The sequence below is a fragment of the Panthera pardus genome, unplaced genomic scaffold (genome assembly GCF_024362965.1).
Source record: "Panthera pardus isolate Hobbes unplaced genomic scaffold, ASM2436296v1 HiC_scaffold_23, whole genome shotgun sequence".
In the NCBI taxonomy this organism is placed as follows: domain Eukaryota; kingdom Metazoa; phylum Chordata; class Mammalia; order Carnivora; family Felidae; genus Panthera; species Panthera pardus.
This window is the reverse complement of record NW_026526799.1, coordinates 1,692,752-1,718,460: the sequence shown is the minus strand read 5'-3', so window position 1 is coordinate 1,718,460 and position 25,709 is coordinate 1,692,752. Positions and strand designations below refer to the sequence as shown.

Here is a 25,709-nt window from a genome sequence, read left to right as displayed (position 1 = left end):
CTTCTGCGCCGTCCTCAGGTCCCACGGGATCTCGAAGCACGGCTTCCACTCAGTTCCCAGCAATAGAGAGACACGTATTCCCCACTGAAAACGAGCAAGGGGTCTGAACGTTACTCCAAACGAGAAGACGCCCGAGTGAGTAATGAGCACAAGGCACGACGCTGCCCATCGTGAGCCATTCGGGAAATGCGAGTCAAAGCCACCTCGCACCTAGCACGATGACTACAGCTTCGAAAAATGCAGTGACAAATGCTGGTGAAGCTGCGGGCAGATCGCAGCCTCCCACGCCGCCGGCCGGAACGTGAATCGGTGCCAGGGCCTCGGAAAACAGTCTGGCGGCTTCCTCACGAGGCTCAGCGCCGAGCTACCACGTGACCGGCGCTCCACGTCTAGGGACACGTCCAAGAGCCATGACACGAGCACTCGTGCACGAACGGTCACAACAGCACTCCTCACGGGCCCCCACGAGTGTCAACAGCCCTAACACCCAGCACCTGCTGAGGGGACACACGGACAATGCAGTCTTACTCACAACAAAGAGGAGGCCGTGACTCACGCTGTAGCGTGAACCTCGCCAACTGTCGGGCCGAGGGAAAGAAGCCAGACACAGGCATCACGTATGGCACGGGTCTGTGGGGAGCGTCCAGCATAGGGAAGTCCGTGGATCTAGAAAGCGGGTGCCTAGAACTGGGGGGAAAGGGGGGCTAGCTGTCATCGCGTACGGAATGTCTTGTGGCGGTGGCGAAAATATCCTCCAATTCGCGGTGGGGACGGTTGCAAAACTACGCGAATGCACCAAAATCCAAGAGACTGTACGCTTTAAATGGGTGAATTTTATGATATCTGCATGATATCTCAATCAAGCTGGTGTATTAAAAAAAAAGATTTTGAAACACAAAGAGGTGGAGCTGAAGGGAATAAACAGCCACTCAAAAGTCCCACCAAAACAGGGGCGCCGGGTGGCTCAGTCGGTGAAGCGTCCGACTTGGGCTCAGCTCACGATCTCGCGGTTCGTGGGTTCGAGCCCCACGTGGGGCTCTGTGCTGACCGCTCAGAGCCTGGAATCTGCTTCGGATTCTGTGTCTCCCTCTCTCTCTGCCCCTTCCCCGCTCGTGCTCTGTCTCTCTTTCTCTCTCAAAAATAAATAAACATTAAAAAAAAAAAACAAACAGTCCCACCAAAGCCAAAAAATATCAAAGGTGACAATTTGGTATACTTTTGTCTTTGTGGAGCATATTTAGAAACTATAGAAAAATAAAAGATAAACGTTAAAAATTACCCATAATTACGGGAAGAGTGTTCATGCCCTTTACTGTGTATATAATAAAAGGTCTTTTTTTTTTTTTTTTTTTTTTTCTTTTTCCCTCAAACTGTTTTGTAACCTGCTTTGGAAACTTTAGAACTTACTGGGAAAACCTCTCGATGTGTTGAAACATCTGTTTGTCGTTTTCCCTTTGTACGGCCGGACGGTGATGCGTCGGACCCGAACCCTTCGGTCCTGAGCCATTTGGTGTTCCAGCTTTTCGCTCACCTGAGTGATGCCCCCACCCGCACCCTTGCAGACAAAGACTTCCAGCAGATCGAGGACTTCTTTCCTATAAAAGTTCCTAGAAGCGAAACTGCTGGCTCAGAGAACATAAACGGTACTTTGCTATTGGGTATATTTGCTGTTCTTTTATTTCATTTGAATATATATTTCTTTTCCATTTGTTCTTTAGGGGCCAGCCTGTGCAGACTCTTTGATACCAAAGAGCTCTTGGGGATCGTTTTTTTTTTTCATGGATTTCCAAACTCTCATTACATGCTAAGAATACACGGGGCTCACACAAGTTACTTTTTAAGTTTGTTTTCTAAAGAGTATATTTTTTTCTTTTTCTTTTAAATGTTAATGTTTACTTACTTTTCAGAGAGACAGAGAGACAGAGCATGAGCAGGGGAGGGGCAGAGAGAGAGGGAGACACAGAATCTGAAGCAGGCTCCAGGCTCCGAGCCGTCAGCACACAGCCCAACAAGGGACTCGAACCCACGAACCTCGAGATTATGACCTGAGCTGAAGCTGGACGCTGAACTGACTGAGCCACCCAGGCGCCCCTTGACTAACTCTATTTTAATGATTAAGTCCATTCTGTTAAATAAATGCACGTGGGAAATATCCCACCTATAGCTCCAAATCAGATCCTGGAGCCTCCACTTGTCTGGTTAGGTTGTTGGTCTGAAGGCTTTCGAGATTCTCTGCAGAAGAGAATGGTCCTGCTTCCTTCTTAGCATATAGTGTCGATCCTTCTTCCCTAATTAGGAAAAATCTGACGCCTTGCAGAAATGATTGATTCAGTGTATGGCCCCAGAAGATCAAGAAGTTAAATTGAGAATTGCAGGGTCATTTCTAAAGGAAAAGGAATATCTCATTTTGGGTTTAGAGAAATGCACACTGTCCTCTGGACATCCTGAAAATGTCACTTTTTAGACCCCTCTGGCTTTGTTTTTTTAATTTAATGTTTATATTTATTTTTGAGAGAGACAGAGCATGAGTGGGGGAGGGGCAGAGAGAGAGGGGGACACAGAATCCGAAGCGGGCTCCAGGCTCTGACCTGTCAGCACAGAGCCTGACGCAGGGCTCGAACCCACGAACCGTGAGATCAGGACCTGAAACGAAGTCAGACGCTTAACCAACTGAGCCACCCAGGCACCCCAAAAGTATTTTCTTACTGTTTGAACAGAATATTATTAAAGAATAGATGATCAGAACGGTCAGTCTTTACCCTGTAATTTTGGCCTTTGGGGTTCATTCTCTGAAATGACCCCTACCAGGGGCGCCTGGGTGGCTCAATCGGTTGAGCATCAGACTTTGGCTCAGGTCATGATCTCGCGGTCTGTGAGTTCAAGCCCCTCGTTGGGCTCTGTGCTGACAGCTGGGAGCCTGGGGCCTGCTTTGGATTCTGTGTCTCCCTCTCTCTCTGCTCCTCCCCTGCTCGTGCTCTCTCTCCCAAAAATAAATAAACATTAAAACAAAATTTTTGAAATGACCTCTACCCTAAGGTTATGGAAAATATTCACCTATATTTTCATAGAGTACTTTCAAATTTCGTATTTTGTCTTTAATAAATCTGAAACTTATTTTTGATATGCTTGACATCATGTTTTTCCAAATGATTAGTCAGTTGTCCTCAAACTATGTACCGACCAATTTTTTCCTTTTTCCACTAGCCGAAATGCTTCCCCTCATCACATAGCCCATTTCTAAAAATACTTGGGTCTCTTTTGGGTCTTTTTGTTCAATAACTTGATTTGTACTTTCGTGGCGCATTTTAACTATTCAGGTTTTAACACACGTATTTTCATATTTGGTACAGAAATTACTCCCCAGCAGTGTATTGAGATTTTATTAGCTATTTTAATATTTATTGGCCTGTGTGAATTTGAGAATTAATTTTCATTTAGAAGAAATCTCAATGGGGCAACTATTGGAAATGTATCAAATCTCTACACTGGTTTGGAGCTAACTGAAATCTTTATAATGCTAAACCTTTGTCTCAAAGACTATGCAGGATGCTCTAGTTAGCTAGGTCATTTGTGTCCCTCAGTATTATTTGGTAGTTTAATCCTACGCATTTCTTTTTTTAATGTTTATTTTTATTTATTTTGAGAGAGAAAGCAGGGGAGGGACAGAGAAGGAGAGACAGAATCCCAAGAAGGCCTGTTCTGTCAGTGCAGAGCCCAATGCGGGGCTTGAACCCACAAACTGCGAGATCATGATCTCAGCTGAAGTCAGACACTTAACTGACTGAGCCCCCCAGGTGTCTCAGTACTCTTACACATGTCAATATTTTTAACATGTATGCTGTAATGTTGCTATCTTCATAAATGGGTATTTTTCATATTGTATTTTTCTAACTGGTACTGATTTTTTGTTTTTCTAGAATTTCCTAAATGGCTCTGTACTCAACCTCCTAAAACATTTTCCGTAGGTTAGATTTGGTTTTTCTGGGAGATCATCACATCCTCTGCAAGTAATGTTAATTTCATCTTACTTTTCTTTCTTTCCTTCCTTTCAAGCAGTAATTGTGTCTTCTTTCCTCTTCTCATGTGATTGCTGTGGGTGGGGGTCTCACAGCAATGCTGTGTGAGGGGGCCGGGGAGCACTGGCCCCTGCAGTGAAGGCCCCGGACCCTTCCCATGCTTCCGCGTCCCGTAAGGTGTTGACGACCGTTTCGTCCATGTTAAGGAAATATGGTTCTTTCATCAGTTTCTAAAGATATCTATTTTTAATATTTGCTGACTGAAATTAATTTCTGTCATATAGCTTTTGTCTTTTGGATAATTAATGACATGAACAGATTTTCTAATGTTAAACCACTCAAGCAACCTTGCAATCGTGCATTTGATTTGCTGACCCTTGTACTTAGTGTCTTATATTTACAAATGAAATTGCATTCATACTTTTTTTTTTTTTTAATATGCCCTTACCAGTTTTGTATCAAAGTCGTGCTAACTTTAAAAAACAAAGCAGTGCACTTTCTATCTCTTCCTATACTCTGGAAGTGTTTAATAATTTGCCCATAAAACCTCCAGGCCTGGTACCATTTAGGGAGCAATTCTTTGTCAGTTTTTACAATGTCTTGCCTGGCTTTGATCTTTTCTCCCTTCTTAATTCAAATTTAGTTATATATTTTCCCAGAAATTAGCTTTCTTCCTAAAGATTTTAACATGCATCAATCTAAATTACACATGCTATTATGTTTATATGTTTTAAACTTTTTCTGATAAATTTCTTCATTCTTAACATCAATTTATTTTCATTCTTTTTATAAAACTAGAATTAGGCTTTCAGAGTCTCTTCTACACATCTTCACGAAGACTTGTTTGTCAATAAGACAATAGTTCTCTTTTCAGATTTAATTTTTTTCATTTTTATTTCATTACTTCCATCTTCTTACTTAGCTCATGGTAATTTGTTATCTTTTCCTTGTTCACAGGTTAAATAAGTTCGATTTTCATAAGTTAAATTCCTAGTTTTCCCCAATTTAATAATAAAAGCATTTCAAGCCACAGCTTTATTTTTTTTAAGATTTTATTTGTAAGTAATCTCTACACCCAACGTGGGGCTCGAACCCACAACCCTGAGATCAAGAGTCACATGTGTTAATGGGGCACCTGGGTAGCTCAGTCGGTTGGGCGTCTGACTTCAGATCAGGTCATGATCTCACGGGTCGTGAGTTCGAGCCCCGTGTCAGGCTCTGTGCTGACAGCTCAGAGCCTGGAGCTGCTTCGGATTCTGTGTCTCCCTCTCTCTCTACCCCTCCCCGGCTCATGCTCTGTCTCTGTCTCAAAATTAATAAACATTAAAAAAAATTTTTTTTAAAGTGGGCTTTCAAATAAAACCTATCTGCCGTTGCTGTTTTTGTACTTAGTGTTTTATTGTAAAGTTGCATAAATTCTTTCAGTAGCACTGATTAAAGATTTTAAATAGTGACAGCGGTAAATCTGGGTACCTCCTGGATAGAAACTGCGGGGTGTGTAACTGGGAGATGTAGAGAGAGATTCAGGCACCAAACATTCACCAGGCTTCCCGCCGTGTCCGAAGCCCCGTGCTCTGCAGCTTAAATAACACAGAAATGCGCGTGATGTGGCCCCTGCTCTCCAGGAGCAGCACGTACGCGGGGAAAACAGATGCGAACAAGCTGTCATAACAAGGACAACACGACACAAATAAAGTGGCTTGGAAGTTATTGGCGGAACGCTGGGGGAGGCTTTAGGGACAAGGGTCTGTGAGAATTGGGTGGGTCAGTGGCGGGACTGGTGGGCACTGCGGACGGAAGGGTCTGGAATGGCGCTGGGGGGAGGGTGCGGCGTGGTGCCACGGAAGTCTGGCACAGTTACACACACGTCCAGGCCCTGTGCCCCCAGGCGACAGGGGGTCCCTCATGCAAGGCGGAAGCCTGCAAAAGCACCTCATCCATCTGGGAAGTACCCGTTATCATCTCGGCAACCAGAACGACGTTTCCCCGCTCCCCTCACGGATGTCCCCAAGACCATTCGGTATAGTCCGTACGCTCTGCCCTCAGGAAAGGCTGCCAGTCCCCAGCTCACAGCCTATTTTATTTCCTCTCACCCGGGATACCAGCAAGTTGGGCTGTTTGATTGTCTCGACCATGAAGGATGACAAACAGCAATTTGTGTCCCCAGATGGGGACAGGATGAAAACAGGCACATGCAAGGGAACAAGCGTCAGCCACCAGCAGGTGGATTTGAGGACAGTGGATCCTATGGAGCGTAAAAGGAAACAACCACCGAAACAAACCACCAATAAAACAACAGCCACAGGGGAGGCGGCAGTGGGCTGAAAAGCCCTGAGGACATCTTTGAATTGTCACGTGAATTCCTGTCCAGCACTAGAACTCTGTCATAAGAGCTCCGAATCAGCCGAGAGAGATGAGACTATGTTCCGTGTGCCTCATCCATTCTGTGCGTGAAAAACAATAATATCAGAAGCTAAACATCAGGCCAGAAGAAAATATCTGCAACATACAATAAACAGAGGATTAATATTTATAATGTTATAAAGACCCTCTCTAAGTGAACGAGGAAAACACATCCCCCGACAGGAAACTGGGCGTACGTCATGAACAAGCAACTCACGGGGAAATGCAGATAGATAGTCAATGCACCAAGGAAAGATGCTCAACTTTGCTAATGAAGAAAACTCAATTTAAAATATGTCCTTTCCCCCCAAACCTATCAGACTGGCAAAACTTACCAGAGCATGGAAACATTCTTGGTAAGAGTGTGGAAAAACGGACACATTGGCCTCCAGCTTTGTAAGGTGAACTTGGTAGTATCTACGAAAAGGGGCTTGGGTCATCACTCTACCAACGCGGAGACTTCCCTGCAGAAACCCACACTCAAGGGTAAAGAATCGCATACAAGGTCATCCCTCGGCCGGAGCCCTAACCTAGAAACGATCTCAGTGCTCTCGTTTGAGGAATGGCCGACGAAATCTGATGCAGCCACTTAAAGGAATGAAAAGAATGGACTAGTGGTGTATGTACCAGCTTGGTAACATATTCATGAAATTCGTGACCCGTTAAAACACGAGCTGTGTCGTAAAATATATAACATGACCTCCGACCGTTTTCTTATATAGAAAAAGACCTAGAAGATGAAGCACGGGGGTGTTCCCGGTTGGTTCTCAGGCGTAGGACCAGGGTATGAAGGGAGACTTATTTGTAGGCTTTTAAAACCTTTTAAAAATTAAAAAAAAATGGATTTGTGGGTGAATTTGACCATATTTTTCAAGATTTTATAGACTTTTTAAATTTCTTTAATGAAGATGGGCTGTTTTTGCAATAGCTGTTTAAAAACTAAAGACAACAAGATAAAAAAAAGGCAAGCACATGGTGTCCAATACTTAAAATGTGGGCTTCACACACTTGGGAAGTTTTCTTAGGTGGTACCTAAGAGCCAGGACCATGGGTGCTGTGTGCTTAAATCCAGACATCAGAACTCTACCCCGTGGGGCGCCTAGGGGCTCAGTCGGTTAAACATCCGACTTTGGCTCAGGTCGTGATCTCATAGTTCGTGGGTTCGAGCCCCGCGTTGGGCGCTATGCTGATAACATAGAACAGAGCGGAGCCTGCTTCGAATTCTGTGTCTCCCTCTCTCTCTAACCCTCCCCTGCTCATGCTCTGTCTCTCAAATATAAAAAACACTAAAAAATAAAATAAAATAAGGACTCTACCCTTTGATCCCCAAATTGAGGGAAAATGCACCCGAGACGGTAGGAGTTTAGTTCTAAAACATCTGGCAGAAATGGAACACCCCTTTTCCAAATTAACTGCCCCTAAATCATGCAAATTAACATGCATCTTCTTTTGCCTAAAAGGCAAGTTGTAAACGAGTATTTTCTGTATAAACTTGGACCGAGAGCATTCTTTCCAATAAATCATAACCTGTAAACAAAGCACTGGCCGGTAAGGGGCTGTGACACTAACGCCCCACGGAGGTGCAGCGCGGACACTGGGAAGAAGGAGTCGGGGGCACATCGGCCACCCCTCTCCAGGCCTCCACCTCACCATAGGCCTCCCGGGCCCCCGGCCATGTGAGGCCGAGTCGCTGTCACTTTCCCTGACAGGGAGGGGTTTCCATGGACAGCAGTGGGCTGTTTTCCAAGGGAAGAACAAGAACACTGAACCCCCGGTCCTCCGCACGCCCGGGCAGGGGGGACTTCACTGCGATTTTCAGCTCTCGGTTGTGACAAGTTCACAGATAAAGGCACACGTCCCACTAGCTGGCTTCTAGAATCGAAACCCCCAGTGGCGCAGAAGGGGACTATGGCCAGCAGTCTGTCGTCCCCGTGCCTGCCTAGGGCTGTGCTCTCACTGCCTCCCCAAAGCACTGCTGCCTTGGGCACCCGAGGGCCCCCCCTGCCACGGCCGTGACCTGCCCCCCGGCCGGCTGTCACCCTCCACCCACCACTTCCTGCTCCGTATTCTTCCCCCACGAACGTCAGGCCCCCATTGCCTCCGCTCACCTTCTTGAACTGAGCTCCTTCCACTCAGTCCTTAGAAATGATTCTTTGCCACCCAAGCCCGTGGCCACCTGCCTCTTGCAGGCTCTGTGACCTGGCCGCCTCCAGGACCCTCCTCCCCGTGACCACCGCCCCAGCAGGGGCTGCTCCTTCCTCCAATGGCCCCTAACTGTGGACACCCCCCCCCACCCAGCTGCCCCCCCACAACCGTCCTCCTGCCGCAGCTCTGCAGCCCTCTGCCCACATCCACGCTCGCCCCTCCCCTGCCACCCATCCTGGCCGTGCTCCGCCCTGCACCCCCTGAAAGTGCGGCCCCCACCCGATGTCAAGCCCCCCTTCAAAACACCTACAAGGCCCCCCAACTTGGGGGCCGTTCGCTCCACCTGTGGGAGCGCATCTCCAAACTGGTTCTGGCGGCTCGTACCCGGAAAACCTGGCCCGTGGGAAGGGGGGGACGATGCGAAGGGCAGATACTCGAGACAGAAGAACGAAGAACTTTCCGCCCCAGGCTGGCTGAGCTCCACTGTCTCTCCTCACCCTTCGGAGGGCGGCCCGTGGCCTGCCCGTGGCGCAGAAGGCACGTGTGTCCTTCCGGGGGCATATTTCAGGGGGCGGCGGCTGAGCACTGGGGTCACCCCTGGACACGGCAAGGCACGCGCTGTCTTTGTACCCAGAATGCTGGTGACAAGGATGTCAGCCTCCCGGCGAGGGCACCGAGCGGCAAACCTGGCCCCGGGAAAGAAGGCCTTCAAGGGAGCGTGGTCACCATGGCTGACACCAGCTTCGACAGGAGACAAGTCTTTGGGAACAGAGTGGTCTTGCTGGGGACAAAGGCCCCCCCAGCGGCGGTGACAGGAGTCCTGACCTGGGAATCTGAGGTCCACCCTGTACTGACTGCAAAGCGCCCAGCCTCTCAGAGCCTCAGAAGACGGGACCAGGACAGTTGTGATCTGTACAATGGGAAGTGCAGGGGCACAGGGCGACGAAGCGTGAAGGGGGCATGGGGCAACGCAGTATGTATTAAGCATCTGGCACAGTGCCCAGCATGGGCAACTGGATACAACCGGCTCTCACCCTCACTGTGACACGGAAAGTGCCATCCCTAGACTGGTCACAGAGGCGGCCTCATGCGGTGGCTGGGCTCTGCCTGGCTGCAGGCGTCCCTCTGGAGGGCCTGGGCTGCGGTTAAGGGCAGGGGAGAGACACCGGGGTCAGCGGAGACACGGCCTTGCGGGGCTTCCTCTGCAGAGAGGGCTGGCCCGAGGTGAGCTCAAGGTTCTCCTTGGCTCTGACATTCCAGGGGTCCAAAGGCCAGGTCGCAGTTCAGCCACGCAGTCAGCCAGGTTCAACGCACCGTCTGAGCTGGTCCTCAGCGCCCGGACTCCCCTGGGGGTTTAGCGGCGCGTGAGGCCCGGCTCCCGCCCTCAAGGAGCCGCCTGGCTGGTGGGGGGCACAGAGAGCCAGAGCACCGCACAGAGAGGGGCACAGGGCTGCGAGGAGGCCAGAGGCCAGGCCTGGAGGAAGGGTGTCGGGAAGGGACGCCTCCTGGCAGGACCCGCAGCTCTGAGCAAAGTGGGTTTTAATAGGAACAGGATAACTGCAGCCATTTTAACAGATTTCAGTAGTTCCCTAATCGGTTTCACAAACTCAGCTTCCTTACGCTCGATCGCCTCTCTTTCGGAAACCCGCTTCGCTGATGCCAGGTCTAAATAAATCCCGACTAATACAAACAACAGCATGAATGACGTGTAACTGGAAACTTCTGCTTGGGGTAAAACTCAGCAGCGGCCAGAAGTGTGTGTTCATTTCTTACCCGGGGTTGCACTAACCCCGCGCAGATGCTCATGGAAAGTTGGCCTGTTTTTCGGTAACGCTGGGTGGAGTCTGTCCTGGGACCCACATCCTCACATGTGGATGAAGACACAGTTTTGCACCCTGCCAAACGCAGGGGGAGAAAACAACCACCTTCTGCTGCAAGGAATTCAGGCCACTTGTTCATAGCACACGTCCCAAATACTCCCCGAGGAATACTAATAAGTTTTAGGCAAAAAAAAAAAAAAAAAAGTTTCTCTGGCCAAACACATTTGGGAAGCATAGTTTAAACAGAGATAAAGGCGTTTCATCACTTAGGGCTTCTCAGAGACTTTGGTTTGCACCTCTGGGATATGCTTCCCTACGAGGGAAAAACAGGACGTGAAATTTCCCAAGTCACTGACCACAGAGCGTTTTCTTCACGGAGCCTCTCCGGGGACACATGGTCTCGGAAGATACTTGGGAAAATGCTGAATTTCAGCGTTCCTGCTGGTGACTCTGAAGAAATGGACCCTCCACTTCGCAAAGCGGAAAAGAGGCAACTGAGACCACTTGACTAACCACCCCGGCCTCCCAAGTCACCGTGGAAAGGACCAGAACCTGAGCCGGGACAAGTGTGCGTCAGCATCAGAAACCAGCAGGGTTCCCATAAGCAGACGGGCAAGCGTGAGCAGACCTGTGTGGGGGTGGTTTGGGCAAGACCACCAAGGGGAGAGCTGAGCAAGACACAAGTCCCCCTACAGGAAGGTTAAGGTCACCTGGGGTGCCCGATACGGCCAACCTACAAGCTTCGAGCTATGGCGGCCGGAGACAAGTGTGGAATGGGGGAAGTCATGAGGGAGAGCCAGCCTGGAACCCACACCTCCCAGAAGGCATCAGGGCGCCCCATCTGGGCTGTCTGTGACTTCAGTCTCCTCCTGTCCCCACCCTGTCGTCGGGTGCAGACAAACGGACCCCCGGTCAGGTATTGGTAAAGGGAAGCACTGCTCGTCTGCCTTGGTCGGGCCTGACAGGTCATCCCGGAACCCACACGGTCAGTGATGGAACCGGCCTCCGGCCTCGACAGTGGACGCCCGCCCAGCGGCCTCTGGAAGGTGAGCCCCGTGGGAAAATCACAAGCATGTGAAAAAGAGGAGACTGAGTGAAGGAATCACAGTGCATGTTCCCACTAAAAAAAAAAGTTAGTTTAAAAAAAAAGGGGGGGATCCCTTAAATTTACCGTATTTACAAAAAAGACACAGCTTTAATTCAACAAGCATTGAGCTCACGTGAAATGTACCACAACAGAGTTTTTGCAAAGTTAAATGGGAACCACAGAGAGGGGATTAGGACTGAGAAACTCCACCAGAATGTGGAAGAAGGGGATAAAGAAACCAGTGGAAGCGGGAGGGGGCAGACGCGGGAAATCGATGTGGCCGCAGGTGTGAGCCGGGCAGGCCGGGAAGCAGCAGCGACCTGGAAAATCTAGACGAGCCCCCCACGGTGAAGACAGAGTCGGGGGGGGGGGTGTCAGCCAGGACCAGTTACAATTAATGAAAACAGACTGACACTGGATGCCACCCGAGTGAAAGTCTTGAATTCCGGGGATAAGTACAAATGTCACAGCGGGACAAAAGGGAAGCAGGCCGCCCAGAACAGAAGCCCGTCTCGGGCCCCTTCAGGCAGGGAGCCCCGCGACCCGCGAGTTCCCAGGAGCAGCCACGTCGAGGGCTTGTGAATGGTGCCCCCACTCCCCCTTCTTGAAGAGGCCTGTTAAGGGTCACCGTGGCACTGAGGCAGGACATACAATAACGGAGGGAACCCGGCCTGGGGGGGACGAGGGTGAGCAGAGCAGTCACGGGGGGCCGAGCAAGGGTGGGCGACCGTCCTGAGAGACGATGACGTAAGACAACGACCGAATACCTGAACTCTGTGCTATGGATCTGCGCATGCGTAAGGGGAACCAATCTCGCGTGACCCTTGAACCCGCGGACTCTGGAGTCAGTCCTGGGCTGGAGCCTGGGCCCCACCAGCCATGCGGCCAGCCCGCACCTGCTTTCCCGGCACCCCCGACCCCTTGCCATCAGCACGGCCTGGCTCCGACTCAGGCAGCCCTGTGGCTCCCTGGGTGAGTCTCCTCCGGTCCCCGGGCCTCCGGGCCCATCCCCGCTCCCCCTCCGCTTGGCTTCAACACGCAGAACGATCTTTAAACACCGGCAGCGGCCTCAGCGATGCTCAGTGTAGAGCAGGCTCCAAACCCCGGCCTGGTCCCCGGACGGGACCCCTCCTGCCCACGCAGCGTCTCCCCCACCGGTCGCGGAGAACCGCACGTGGCTGCCGGCCCAGCACCCCTCCCACGGCAGAAAGCAGGGCGCCGCGGCAAGGGCATCCGCAAGCCCAGCGCTCCCACTTGCCGGCTGGCAACGGCACCGTGCGTGCCCTCCGGTGTCCCGTCTGTGTCGCGGGGATGACGACGGGGCCAGCACCTCCGGAGGGCGTCGTGAAAGCTCAGCAGCCTAAAGCACACAGGGGACCTTTCCTAGAGCCTCGCTCATGGCGAGCACTCACCAAGGGAGCCGCGGTCGCTGTTCAACCTGCAGCCCCCATCCATGCTTTCCCTACACCTGCCAGGCTTTTTCTCGATGAGGAAATCCCTCTGTCTCCCTCCTGTCGACATTCCTGCTCGACTGTGACTTTCTGCCTGCCGGCGAGGCTTTCGGGGAGGGTCGCCAGAGGGAGCAGGAGGGCACTCCCAGCAGACGGGCTCTCCCCTCTGTGCCTCCGTTGCCACCCTTGACCCCGGGCTCTGCTGTGACCCACACGCCTACCTGCCCCCTCCACTGGACCGGACCTACAGGAGCAGGAACTGGGCCCGACCAGCCTGAGGGTCCCCAGGGCCCAGCCAAGTGCCCGGCCCATGGTGGGAACGGAAGGGCAGCTTTGCCCCGAAAGGCCTCGCGGACCACAGCTCTGGGTCTCAAAGCAAAGGTCACGGCTCTGCCGTCTGACAGGGGCTTCAGACCGAGGGGCTGAGCAGGAGACTGAGGCTTGATGTGCAGACGCAGGACAGGGTGGCCGCGGGTAAGAGACAGCAGGGAGCCGGCTGCCGCCTCGTGGGCCGGTGGCCTCGATTCAGACAAAGCAGCTTTTGGAGATTTTCAACCGGAGGCACATCGTGCTCAACGAGCAAAGCGCAAGAAGCTCGTGGGGCTGCTCGAGGTGAGCGGGCGCAGGGGCGGAGCCGTCTGGCGAAGGGACAGCACCAGCCTGGCCACCGCGGACTCTAGCCGAGACCCCCAAACACCTCGGCCTCTGGCACGCCGTGGCCGAGGCTCCCTGACCGGCCGGCAGCAAAGTGAAGGCAGGAACCGGCCTCACCGCCGAAAAGGCACGCGGGCACCGACAGCGACCCCCGTCCTGACCTCGCGGTCCGGGCGGGAGCAGCTGGGCCCTGCTCGGGCTCCCCCTCCCCCGGGCCCGACCGCTGCTGCCCTGTGCGGACACACTGCCCCTTCACCAGAGGTCTCCCACGGGTTGCCAGGTGACGACCCAGGCAGGTCAGAGGACGGTCACCGGAACAGAGGCTCAACTCTGGACGTCCGTCTGAAATGCAAGGCCACAGGGCGATGACGGCCCGGTGGGGGCCACAAATAACGTCTTCCCAAGGTCAAAGTCTCCTTCGGGCTCTGGACACACCTCACGAGATACAAAACGCAACCCGTTCTGGGCGCTTCTTCACCTGCTCATTCTGTCGAGCACAGCCCGCGTCTTCAGACGAAGCAGCTGCGGGATTTGGCAAGGGGACGGTCTTCGGAACCCCGCCTTTCCTCCCTGTCGCACCCCAAACACTTCAGGTGAAACCCACGCGGTACACAACGCAGCGAGGCAAGTCATGAAGGCCTCTGGACATGCCGAAGTGCGCTGTGCTGTTCCTGTGCAGCGTGGGGTCGGCGGCCCCAGGCAGGGCTCTGAGCGCACACCCGGCAGGCTCGCGGGGACGCGCACGTGCTGCACGCGGCTTCCCCAGGGTCCTTCCCGAGCCCCCCGTCTGCTCCGTGAGGTCCGCGTCTTTGCACCTTGAGAGACTGCCAAGGTCGGCAACTTTGGTGCTCGGGAAATCTTCATCCTTTCTAAGCACGTCGTGGTTTGCGACTAAGGAGCTGGGGGCCGCGGGGACACGACTCCTGGAGAACGTTCACCAGGCTCCGTGCAAGCGGAGAGGGAGCTCCTCCTCCCGGCCTCCGGCCCCGTGACCTGATTCTAGGGTGAGTGTGCCAATGACCTCACTCCAGCCACCTCATCCAGGGCAGATGACTGCTTCTTCCATCTGAAAAGATTTCTGGAAAAGCAGGTCCTAGAAACGCCTTTGGAAATTCTGGCAAGAAATTCTTTCCCACGTCCACTCCCTAGGTCAACTACTCTCGTCTCGTTCATCCTTTTCACTCCTTCTTTCTTTTCATCCATCCGTCCGTCCAGTCTTCTTGAAATATACCCTCCGAGCCCGGTCTGGGCTAAGTCCTGGGGCAGGAGAAGGATGCAGCCTGAGCTCGGTCTCGAGTCTCAGGGGGAGGCACAAAGTGTGACAGGTGCTAAGAATGTAGTTATCCACCAAGGAACGAGCAGCACAGCCTCAGGCTGGTTTGACGCAGGCTTGTTTTCCAGAAGCTCTAGGTTCCTAGGGGCCAGCAGTCGAATGCTACACCGTGAGACCAAACCAAAACGCAAACAGAAAGGCACCATTTCTGAACTCAGTACGAACCACTCGCTCCGACTGTCCGCAGCATGCATTAGAAAAGTCACAGGGACTTCTTTAAAACGTCATTGTCTCTGATTACGAAAGTCATGTGGTAACTGGGCAAACGTAGGAGCGAAGAGGGAAGAAGAAAGTAACCAGCGCTTTGCTCCCCGGGAGTAACAATGGCTCACGCCGTATGCACACCTCGTCAACGCACAGATGACACGACTCATTCACACCCGAAAGATACACGTGGGTCACGACGTTTACTCTGTAGAAGCTGCTGGCCTGACCCTTCGCAGCTCGCCGCTGCGTCCTTAAGCGTCCTTCGAAAGCAGGCCTACTCTGCGGCCGTCCAGTACTCCACCAAATGGATGTTCCGTGCTGTTTTTTAAGCTCTTCTCTACCACTGAGATCTGGGCCAATTCGAAGCTTCCACGGTTACAGACGATGCTTAAACGTGCCACACACGTCTCTCTGATTGACTCCCTGGAGTCAATCCCTAGAAGCGCGAGCCCTGTATGTTGAGGAATGTGCTTTTTAAAGCATCTGGTGATACGGCCAACTTCCCCCTCGGAAGGTTGGCGCTGATTTATAATATCCCCACCAGCGGTACATCCAAGTGTCCATTTTCCTGAACTTTACCAATGCGGTGTATTCTGTCTTTTTTGTTTTAATGTTTTTATTTTTGAGAGAGAGAGAGAGAGAGAGTGAGCGGGGCAGGGGCAGAGAGAGAGGGAGACACGGAATCGGAAGCAGGCTCCGGGCTCCGAGCTGTCGGCACAGCCCGACATTTTTTTTTGTCTTTTTGACTTTTTTGCCACTCGATAGGTAAGAGGAGACAGTATGAAATTATTTTCATTTGCAGCTCTGACCAGAAACTAAATTTTCCCCATTTGTTGAGCGTGGAACGTATTCGTATTTAGAGCTATTTTTGTTGTCCTGCTCGGTCCTTTGCTCATTTCTCCCTATTGAGTTAAAAATCTGCCTTTTGGTAATTTTCCTCTTTTGGTCCAAATTGTGCCTTCTGGAACTATCCTTCGTAAGATTAATTCTTCCTTCATATGACACCCCCTCAAATACTTAGAGACAGAAATCATGTCTCGCTTTCTCCAAGATAAACACCCCCGGCTCCTTCAACGCCTTTGCACATGGTGCGGTTTCAAGGGCGGTCACTGAAGGCTTCATGCCAAGTCCTACTGGCCCCGTGACCCCGGGCACACAAACACTCGCAGGCACGCACCCACACGCGGCTCCAGAAGGGCCTGCCCTGAGTCACCTCTGTGGGCTCTGGGTACAGTCACCTGCCTGCACCCCGGGCCTCAGACTCCTCTCTCCTGCTCACCCACAAGGACTCTGCGTTAGACTCACCATGACCGTGGCAGTTCTCGTGATGTTGTAGGCGTGGAGCCCAAATACGGCGGTCAGAAGGAGGGCACTCTGAGGCCAGAAACAGGACGGGGAATTTGCCTGGTATCGTAAGAGTGACGAGTTCAGGAGAGGAACTCAGGAACGAGATGGTCTCCTGGAACAGGGGTCCCAAGGGCTGGACTTGGTACCGACCCACACTGTGAAGAGCCTCCTCCAGGAAGCTCTCCTGTCCCCGGGGGGCATCAGGCCCCCCCACCGTCCCCGGGGCGGGCCGTCTCCCCACACCCTCCTGCATCACCTGTGCGCGTGCTGGCCCCCCAGCCACACGGCTCCATGCTCCCCGAGGGACGGGCCCGTGTCTGGTGCTCAGCAGCGGGCACAGGTCAGGCCATTGCGCGTGCTCCCTGAGCCACGCTGCTGCGCAAAGTCTCTCTCCAGGCTGTCCACGCCTCTCCTCTGGTTTGCCTCTCGTCAAACAACCTTCCAATGCAAATCTGGCCTCACGGCAGCCTCAGAACCTCACGGGATCCCCGGACGACGGGCGTGAGCATCCCCATCAGAGACGGGGAAGCCCCGCGGCATTATGGGTCACACCCGGTTAAGACATCAGCCTGCAAGGACTCCCACCTTCGCCGGGGCTGGTCCGTTCTCGGGCCCCATCAGGACTGTTTCTAGATCTACAGAGCTGAGGTCTGGGCTCGGGACACCTGTGAAGGCAGCTCGCTCAAAGTCTTGAATCTAACTGGGGCCCTTCAGGCAAGCAGCACCCTGACAATTATGTGCGTTATGATTTATACAGGAAAGAAAAATCTATAAATAAAAAATACACAATTTAAAAGTATATAACACATGCACGTCTGTATGTCGAACTGATATATATGTATATATATGGCAAACATTAAACACATCCGACTCTTGGGGCGCCTGGGTGGCTCGGTCGGTTAAGCGTCCGACTTCGGCTCAGGTCATGATCTCGCGGTCCGTGAGTTCGAGCCCCGCGTTGGGCTCTGGGCTGACAGCTCGGAGCCCGGAGCCTGTTTCAGATTCTGTGTCTCCCTCTCTCTGACCCTCCCCGTTCATGCTCTGTCTCTCTCTGTCTCAAAAATAAATAAACGTTAAAAAAAAAATTAAACACACCCGACTCCTGGAATAATTCAATTAAACTTCTATGACCTATTTAACCTCCGTTGGTATCACCTGACGCGTCACATCTGGATTCCAACAAAGATTTACAAGGCGTGCTAAATGGCAAGAAAAAGCACAGCCTGAGGAGACAAAGTCAGCATCTTAACCGGACTCCACTATGACACAGACTGAAATTGCTGGACAGGGAATTTAAAATAACTATAATTGATATGCTAAGAGCTCTAATGGAAGAAGCAGACAGTAGCAAAACCGGATGGGTAACACGAGTGGAGGGGCAGAAACTCCAGGAGGAAACCGAAAGGAGATTCTAGAAATAAAAAACACCGTCGGAGACTCTTGGTTTCGGCTCAGGTCACGTTCTCACCGTTCGTTGAGTTCGAGCCCCACGTCGGGCTCTGCACTGACAGCGTGGAACCTGCCTGGGATTGTCTCTGTCTCCCTCTCTGTCCCTCCCCGGCTCTCTCACAAAATAAATAAATAAACTTTTTAAAAAATTCAAACAAAAAACACTGTTGGAGAAACGAGCAGTGCCTTCGACAGACTCATCAGCAGACTGGACGTCGACAAGGAAAGAATCAGTGAGCATGAAGATCTGTCGACTGACACTCCCAAAACTAGAATGCAAAGAGGAGAAAAGAGTGAAAAGATCCAGAACAGAAGACGCCCGAGTCGCAACACAATTTCGAACGCGACATAATACGCGGGCAGTCGCGATCCCAGGAGGAAGAGAAAGGAGACGGAACAAAAAAAATATGTGAAGACACAGCGCTCAAAAATTTCTCCTTTTTTTAAAAAAGTTTATTCATTCTGAGAGACAGCATGAGCGGGGGAGGGCCAGAGAGGGAGAGAGAGGGAGAGAGAGGAAGAGAGAGAGAGAGAGAGAGAGAGATAGAGAGAGAGAATCCCAAGTGGGCTCCATGCTGTCACGGGGCTTGAACTCATGAACTGTGGATCACGATCTGAACGGAAGTTGAGAGTCAGGTGTTTAGCCAGCTGCGCCACCCAGACGCCCCCACGAATTTTTCAAAAGTAAGGACACCAAACCACAGACACAGGAAGCTCGGAAATTACCAAGCGGTATAAATAACCAAAAACCAAAATAAAACGAGCTTCTGAGGCATGTAATATTAGAACTGCAGAAAAGCAAAGACAAAGAGAAAAAACCTTGAAAGAAGCCAGAAAAAAAAAAAAAGTCCCACACGGGCTACAGGAAAACAAAGGTACCAGTTCCGTGAACTTCTCGTCAGAAACCACAGGAACAAGGAAGGCGTGGAGATCTGAAGTGCCGGGGGAAAATCAGGCCAACCTAAAACCTTAAACCCAGCAGAATTATCCTTTGAGAGTGAGGGAGAAATAATGAACCTGGGAAAAACAAAAATAGAGACTTCACCCCCGGGCAGAGCCGTCCTGCGGTAAATGTTAAAAGAGGTTCTTCAGGAAGGAGGAGACAATATGGGTTAGAAACTCGGATACACATAAAGGAAAAAATTAAGGGGAAATACACTTTTTTATTTTTGTTATTTTTATTTCAACCTAATTTTTGAGTTTACTTATTTCTTTTGAGAGAGAATGGGGGAGGGGCAGACAGAGAGGGAGAGAGAATTCCAAGTGGGTTCCATGCCATCAGTGCAGAGCCCGACTGGGGGCTCGAACCCACGAAGGGTGAGATCATGACCTGAGCCAGGATCGAGAGTCGGATGCTTAACCGACTGAGCCACCCAGGCGCGCTTTTCTTCTTAATTGAGCTAATATATTTCCGTGTGTTCCCGGCAACAACAGTAACAATGTGCTCATGGGTAAGTGTAGCCCATGAGAGCGGTGTTGTGGGAGAGGGAGGGAGGAAGGGAAGCTGAGTCCAGGGACCCTCGCACTATCCACAAAAGCAGTACAGTATTATTTGGAACTGGATTTACATTAGGTGTAAATATACATTTCAACTCAGGGCAAACAACAAAGATATTTTTAAGGAAATATTACTGATATGCTAGGAGAGACTATGAGATCCTACAGAACGTTCAGTGGAAACCAGGGAATGCACAGAGAGGGGAGAAGAAAGAACAAATACACGGAATAGAAAACACGGTAGGTATTGAGTAAACTATATGAATAATCCCATTAAACGTGAATGGTTTAAATACACCAATTAAAAGTTGTATGGTCAGAGTGGGTAAAAACACTGGACCCAGCAACACATCTATAAGAAGCTCACTTTAAATATAATAATGACACAGGTTAGGGGCGCCTGGGTGGCTCAGGCAGTTAAGCCTCCGACTTTGGCTCAGGTCACGATCTTGCGGTCTGTGGGTTCGAGCCCCGTGCTGGGCTCTGTGCTGACAGCTCAGAGCCTGGAGCCTGCTTCGGATTCTGTGTCTCTCTCTGCCCCTTCCCTGCTTGCGCTCTCTTTCTGTCTCTCAAAACTGAATAAACGTTAAAAAAAATTTTTTTTAAGCTATGACACAGGTTAAAAGTAAAAAATGGAGAAAAACACCCCATGCTTACACCAATTCAAAGAAAGCTGGAGTCGCTGTATTATTTTCAGACAAAGCAGAATTCGGAGCAGGGAAACTTATGAGGAAGAAGGAAGGGCATCACACACTGACAAAGGGGTCACTTCTCCAAGAAGACATAAAAACCCGTAGCGTGTATGGACCATACAACAGAGCATCAAGAGATGAGAGGCAGACACGGGCAAAACCGGAAGGAACAGGCAAGCCCTCTCTCTGTTACAGTTGGAGACTTCAACACGCCTCCCTCAGCGATCAATCCATCGAGCAGGTGAAAATCAATAAGGACACAGTCGTCCTTCACAGCGTTATCGATCAACCTGACCTCGCGGGCACTTAAATACTCCATCCGATAACAGCAGAGTCGCAACATTCTCCAGCAGACCGGGAACGTTCCCAGAGCCAGACCACTTTCGGAGCCATCGCGGGGACGCAGATGGTCGACAAGACGTATATTCCTTTGCTTAATAACAGATTGATTAATAACTCACACGCCATAAAACCCGCCATCTTCAAGGGCACAAGGCAGTGGTTTTCAGATCTGTAGACTTGTGCAACCGTCACCCCATCTGATTTCAGGATTTGTGTCATCTAGAAAAGAAACGCTGTACCCGGGACAGCCACGCCCCCCTTCGTCCCGCCGCCCAGCACCTGGAAACCACACGTCTACTTTCTTCCTGGAGGGATCTACCTTCTCTGGATATTGCACATAAATGAAATCCTATCACGGGTCACCTTGGGTGTGTGGCTTCTCCCGCTTAGCGTGACGCTTTCAAGGTGCACGGATATTGCAGCACGAATCACTTGCCCGCTTCCCCTGTTGGAAGTTTCTTGGCGGACGAACGCTTTCGGTTCTCCCGCGTGCCCCTGGGAGTGGGGTGGCCCGGGCACACGGCGGCCAGGACCGGCCCTCCGGTTTCCAGAAGCAGCCGCACTGGTTTACCGCGCCTCCTGCGCGACCCGAGGGCTGCCAGGGCTCCAGCTCCTCGCCGACGCCTGCCGCCGTCTGTGGCACCGTCCCGGTGACAGTGACAGCTGTCATTTCAGAGGCCACCACGACCTCACACAGGGCTCGGGTGACAGACCGCAGGAAGCGGCGGAGGCTCTAAGCACCCGCGCAGGATCGCTCTTTCCAGAAACCTTTGCTCCCGGAAGCGGGACTTGCCCCAGTGACAGAGATCATCACGTTCTAAGCACAAAGAACGACGAGCGCATCTCTCTGCCTCTTTGCGGCACACGCTCCCGACGGGAAGGCACAGTCGGGTGAGGGCACCCAGCCGCCCGGGAAGAACGCACGGCTTACCTGCGGGGGGCCACGCCTTGATGTAACCCGTGCAGTGCACCACGGCGTACTGGGCCTCCCCGTCTTTCACGGGGCCAAGGCCGTTCCTGAAGAAAGAGCATCCGTGAGACGGCTTTCCGCACGAGGCAGGAGGCAGGGACGCCGGGGTCACGTGTGCCTCGGGGGCTTGAATTTCGCCCTCCCGGCACCCTGATGTCCCTCCTCCCCCGGCAGGTGCACCCAGCCCCCTCCCTCCCCTCAGCCCCGCACGCGTCCCACGCCCCCCCCCCCCCGGCACCCCAGCTCAGGGCGCTCATCACGCCCTCCCCCCCCGCGCGGCCCCCGTCACGCGTCGCCAAGGCTCACTGACCTGAACCTTTTCCTCATGGTGGTTATTCTGTTCAGCGGCAGGTGGTCCAAAGGAGCGTTCCCACACCTAGGATTCGGTAAAGGCTGAGGATGAGTAAAGCCCGAAGCAGGCGTACGGGATGGCCCTGCGGTCAGAGAGCCGCTCTGATCGATGCTGGCGCTCTGACGCGGGCTCGCGCACCTCCGGTCCCCGGCTGTCACCGCGGCCGGGGGAGCGTGACCTACCTGGTGATGCAGAGCCCCCCCCACCTCTCCCCCCCCCGCCACAGGCCGGACCCCTAAGAAAGACTCTAGGGGCTCCTGGTCACGTTCGGGGCCACGCAAGCAGGGCGGTGGGGTCTCTTCGGGCCTCAGCAGAGCCATCAACGCAAGACGCACGTTGCCCGCTGACGGAAGGACGCATGTTCCCAGGCTGCAGCTGCGGCTGCGGCCGTGGGGACCCTCCCTGCCCCTGCAGTGTCCCGTCACTGGCAGCGACGTAACCGCCTCAGCCCGCTGACAGCAAAGGGCAGAGTGGGGGCGACGGAGGTCCTTCTCCGGGAGGCGGGGGCCGGGAGGCGACCTTCTCCACCGCCCCTCTCAATCCCCCCCAGGCTCTGAACATCGAGGGTCGCCCTGCCACCAGGGTCCAGCCGGTGCTGTGTGTACCCATCCTTCCATGTGCTTCCGTGTCCCGACTCCAGGGCAGGTAACGCTCTGGACATCTACACACTCCGTAGGGCACAGAGGAGAGGCCAGCTGTGCTCTGAGACCGGGGACGGCCACCCGCAGGTGCGTGTCCCCCAGCAGGGACGACCCGGGACCGCGCCACCTGGCCAGCTGGCATCCTCCCAGAACGAACCCGCTTTATTGGGAGGACGAGGTCAGGCGCTCGGCAGAGGGCAGAATTGCCCGCCTCAGGGGGCAGTCACGTCCCCCAGAGGGCACCGGGGCAGGGCGGGGCTGCCTGACGTGGCCTGCAGGCAGAGTGACGATGGCACGGAGACGCAGAACCGGGTGTGGTGATGTCCCCGGGGAAGGCGTTCCGCAGGGGGCCGCGTGGTGCTGGACTCAAAATCCGGCAGGTGCTGCCCCCGCGCCGGGGTGGGCGTGCTCTGCTGATGGGGCGCTGTCCGCGGTTCTGTCCCCGGGACGGCGTTCTGTCCCCAGTGGCCTCCAGCACACGGGCACCCTGCCGTCCCCGTGCCTGTCAGCGGACTGAGAGCACTCATCCACACAGGCTAATATGAACTCAGATGCAGTGATCGTGTTTTCCGTCGCCCGAATGCCGTCGTGTGACCTGAGGCAGGTGTCGAAGGGAGTTCCGTCCCGTCTTCCGCAAGAACGGAGGGGCGCTGGCTCGGAGGAGAGGGCAGCCCTCCTCAAGCCCTCTGTCGGCTCCTGGGGCCCAGCGCCAGGCTGGAGGGCGGGTCTCCCCTCTGCACGGACGGCCCTGACGAGTCACAGGTCCGGCAGCAAACGGGAGGAGAGCGACATCTGTGCTGAGCTCCCCTGAGGCAGCCTGGGGCTGTCGCACAGCTCGGCAGAAGCTCAGAGAGGGCAGGAGACGGCCGGGCTCGATCAAGGTCGGTGTGGGGTCCCAGGGACTCGAGGATAGCCTGGGAGACCACGAGCCGGGCAGCGGGGACAGGCTCCCGTGCCAGGGAAGAGAGGGCGGAGGCCGCCCTGCCACCTGCCTGCAGCTGGGGCTCCCGAGGTTTCTCCTTCTGCGGCGGGGATGCCCCGGCCCTCGTGTTCAGGACCCCTCAGGAGCCTCTGCGGGGAGCACGCCTTCCCTGCAGGAACGTCCTTCACCCCCCTTCCCTGCCACCGGCCCGCAGCTCCATCTGGGGCTTGTTGGCCCCTCCTCGCCCCCCTGCCACAGGAGCGGCCCGGGGGCTGAGGCCCGACCTCTCCTCCAGCCCCGCCCACCTCCCGGTGACCTCATTCAGTCTCCAGGCTTCGGGGAGCATCTCGGTGACGGCGGTCCCCAAGTCCGTACCTTCGGCCCAACCTCTCCCTTGCATTCCAGAATCCTGCGTCCAGCCGCCTCCTCACTCGCACCCTTGTTCGTCCCCCCTGCGGGTTTGTCCCCCCCACACAGGCAGAGTGAGTTATTTAACGTGATTCAGAACGTGTCATTCTTACGAGAAAATGCCAGCGGTCTCCCGCCTCGTTCAGAGTAAAAGCTGTAAGTTACCCAACATCCCCACCTTACTTTACTTTAATTTTTTTAATGTTTATTTCTGAGAGAGAGAGAGAGAGAGAGACAGACAGACAGACAGAATGCAAGCTGGGGAAGGGCAGAGAGAGAGGGAAACAGAATCCAAAGCAGGCTCCAGGCTCCGAGCTGTCAGCACAGAGCCCGACACGGGGCTCGAGCCCACGAACCACGAGATCATGACCTGAGTCAAAGTCGGATGCTTAACCGACTGAGCCACCCAGGAGCCCCCAGCCCAACCTTACTGATGACCATTCTGCCCACCGCGGCCACTCACCCTGTTCCTTGGATAGTAACCTTATTGTTGGTTAAACACAAGAACATCCCTGCCCCAGGGCCTTTACACTTGCGGTTCCCTCCACTTGGTATTTTCTTTCCCCACGTAGTCCCAGGTCTCCTGGGACACCTCCAAAATGCCACCTTATCACTGAGACCCCCCACCCCCACCCAACCTACGTAACATGTGAACTAACCACTCCTCCTCCTCCTTAAATTTGTTTTATTTTCCTCAAGAGCACTTACTGCCATCTGACATTCCCTGTGTCTACTTGGTACTTTTGCCCATCCTAGATCTCCCTTACTAAAGTGACATTCTACAAGCTCAGGGATTTTGTTTGCTTTACTCAGGGCTGAACCCCGGCCTGGCGCAGGCAGGCCCTCGATAGATGTCTGAATGAATGAATGAATGAATGAATGAATGAATGAATGAATGAGGGGCACTGCCTCGTCTTACAGCCCCTGCAATTCCACGTCCCGGCAGATTCGACTCACCAGGCACCCCCGCCCCACCCCTACAGGGCCTGGGGCTGAGGGTACAGGGACTCTGAAGCCTTGTTCTTTCTTCCTCGGGGACAGAAAATTCTCTAATTACCCCCCAGTTCAGTCACTCCTGCATTTCCTCCACACCACGCGTTAACCACGTACACACTCGGTGTAGATCGCGGGCGGCTCAGAGAAGGTAACTCCAAGCCCCTGTCCTCAGGGCAACCGTTGCTGACTCACAGAGCCCAGGCATTTCCACCTGAAGCATCATGCGACAATCTAATAATTAAACGCTAATGAAAACGTGTGCTTTGGCACAGGAGACACAAAAGCGTCCAAAATCGACCCATCTTACATAAAACGTGTTGACCAATATGGTGCCTGGAGGGGTTGGAGTTCAGAAGGGTCCTGAAGGACCGGGAGAAAGTTGGGACCCAGCCGACAGGGGAAGCCAACCCAGGAGGGGGCAGGGATGGGCAGGAAGTCAGACAAGGTGGGTGGGAGGAAGGGGGACGCGGCGTCCGAGGTGGACCACGGGGTGTGTAGGCTCACGTGCTGCAGCCGGGACCACGGGGTTTCACCTCAGCAGAGCCCGTCAAGGCTCCTACTGGTGGAGCAGAGGGAGCGGCCGCCCACTGCCCGCCGCCCGCCGCCCCGCACAGACCTCATCTACCCGCCACCCACGGCCCTCCGCCCCGCACACACCTCATCCTGCAAATGAAGGACCTCCGCGAGCCCATGCACATCCTCATGGAGGACTGCTGTCCCTCTTTCTTCACCGTCCCCGTCTTCAGGTCCAGGATTCGGCCTAAGCGAGAGAGGGACACGTGTGAGCCTCTGCCTCGGACGAGGGCGTAGGGCGGGGAGAGCTTTCTCCAAACGCTCTGCAAATGAGGGCAAACGGGGCTGCACGGATCGTTTCTTGGATCCCCAACATTCTCGGGCTGGGAACACCGCAGGGTCACAAAACCCGTACGATTCTAAATGCCCCGTCTTCTTCCGAGGACAGTCTGTACCTGCTGTCC

General features: G+C 53.4%; 1 protein-coding gene across 1 annotated transcript in view; it reads right to left on the bottom strand.

Moving 5' to 3' along the window:
• Positions 1–25,709, bottom strand: part of ARNT2 (aryl hydrocarbon receptor nuclear translocator 2) — a 149,861-nt gene that overhangs the window by 44,309 nt on the left and 79,843 nt on the right. The window contains exons 6-8 of the mRNA XM_053888609.1: positions 25,390–25,492; positions 21,724–21,789; positions 21,375–21,460 (exon numbers count right to left, since the gene is read on the bottom strand). Coding sequence (XP_053744584.1) covers positions 21,375–21,460; positions 21,724–21,789; positions 25,390–25,492 — 255 coding nt within the window. The remainder of the gene's footprint in view (positions 1–21,374; positions 21,461–21,723; positions 21,790–25,389; positions 25,493–25,709) is intronic.